The sequence below is a fragment of the Malurus melanocephalus genome, unplaced genomic scaffold (genome assembly GCF_030028575.1).
Source record: "Malurus melanocephalus ecotype Western Australia unplaced genomic scaffold, MMel_1.1 scaffold_2211, whole genome shotgun sequence".
NCBI classification, from domain to species: domain Eukaryota; kingdom Metazoa; phylum Chordata; class Aves; order Passeriformes; family Maluridae; genus Malurus; species Malurus melanocephalus.
The window spans coordinates 7,419-8,734 of record NW_026625443.1 but is presented as its reverse complement, the minus strand read 5'-3'; the positions used below and the strand labels follow the sequence as shown (position 1 = coordinate 8,734).

At 62.1% G+C, this 1,316-nt stretch overlaps 1 protein-coding gene across 1 annotated transcript in view; it reads right to left on the bottom strand.

Moving 5' to 3' along the window:
* Positions 1-21: 21 nt before the first annotated feature.
* LOC130587660 (leucine-rich repeat LGI family member 4-like) overlaps positions 22-1,316 on the bottom strand; it is a gene marked incomplete at its 5' end in the record, with an annotated part of 5,958 nt that continues 4,663 nt past the window's right edge. Inside the window, one exon of the mRNA XM_057388636.1 lies at positions 22-1,308. Coding sequence (XP_057244619.1) covers positions 1,022-1,308 — 287 coding nt within the window. The remainder of the gene's footprint in view (positions 1,309-1,316) is intronic.

The following is a 1,316-nucleotide window of genomic DNA, read 5'->3' as shown; positions in this document are numbered from 1 at the left end:
CCCCTGCCCCTCCCCCCAGGTGGGCGTGGCTCCCGCTGCCCAGCAGGGGGCGTTTCCTCTGCTCTGATTGGCTGAGGGGCAGAACCTCACAGGGAGGGGGCGGGGCTTCCAGCAATGATGAACCAATGGCGAGGCAGAAACAAAAATCTCATTGGTCAGGATTCCACGGTGGACAATGTCCCAAATGTCCCCAAATGTCCCCTCATATCCCAGTGTCCACGGTGCCATGGTGGCCAATGTCCACAAGTGTCCCCAAATGTCCCCAAATGTCCCCAGAGGTCCCCAGCTATCCCCAGATGTCCCAATGCCCATGGCGCCATGGTGGACACAGTCCCCAGGTGTCCCCGGATATCCCCAATGTCCACAGTGTCACTGGTGACCTTGGGGACATTGAGGACCTTGAGGACATTGGACACCATGGTGGACAYTGTCCYCTCATGTCCCAATGTCCACAATGCCCATGATGACCACTGTCCCCAGCCGTCCCCAAGTGTCCCCTCATGTCCCCGTGTCCACGCGGACATGGTGGACACTGTCCCCTTGATGTCCCCTCATGTCCCAATGTCCACAATGACACGATGACCACTGTCCCCAYGATGTCCCCAGCCATCCCCAGCAGTCCCAATGTCCACTCCGCTGTGCTGACCGCTGTCCGCTCATGTCCCCGTGTCCACGCTGGCATGGTGGTCACTGTCCCCATGATGTCCCCAGCCATCCCCAGATGTCCCAGTGTCCACTCTGACATGATGACCACTGTCCCCAAGTGTCCCCTCACGTCCCAATGTCCACGCTGGTGTGGTGGTCACTCTCCCCTCATGTCCCTGTGTCAACTCTGCCGTGCTGGTCACTCTCCCCTCATGTCCCGATGTCCACGTTGGCATGGTGGTCACTGTCCCTATGATGTCCCCAGCCATCCCCAGATGTCCCAATGTCCACGCTGGCGTGGTGGTCACTCTCCCCACTGACCCCTCAGGTCCCGATGTCCACGATGGCGTGGCGGTCACTGTCCCCCGCTGTCCCCTCATGTCCCAATGTCCACGCTGGCGTGGCTGTAGATCTGCGTGGCCCCCTTGAAGCTGGTGGCCAGCAGGAAGTGCCGCTGGCCCAGGCTGAGYGGGACGAAGGCGCGCGGMGTGGGGGYGGTCAGCTCCTGGCCAGAGAGCAGCTGACCGCCCGGGCCCAGGCCAAACACGCGGCTCGGGCCGAAGTCGTTGCCCAGCAGGACGAGGCGCTGGCCGGAGATGGTCAGTGGCTGAAACACGAGAGAGCCACGCGCCGGAACCTGCTGGACCTCGCGGAACATGGAGCCCTCCCAA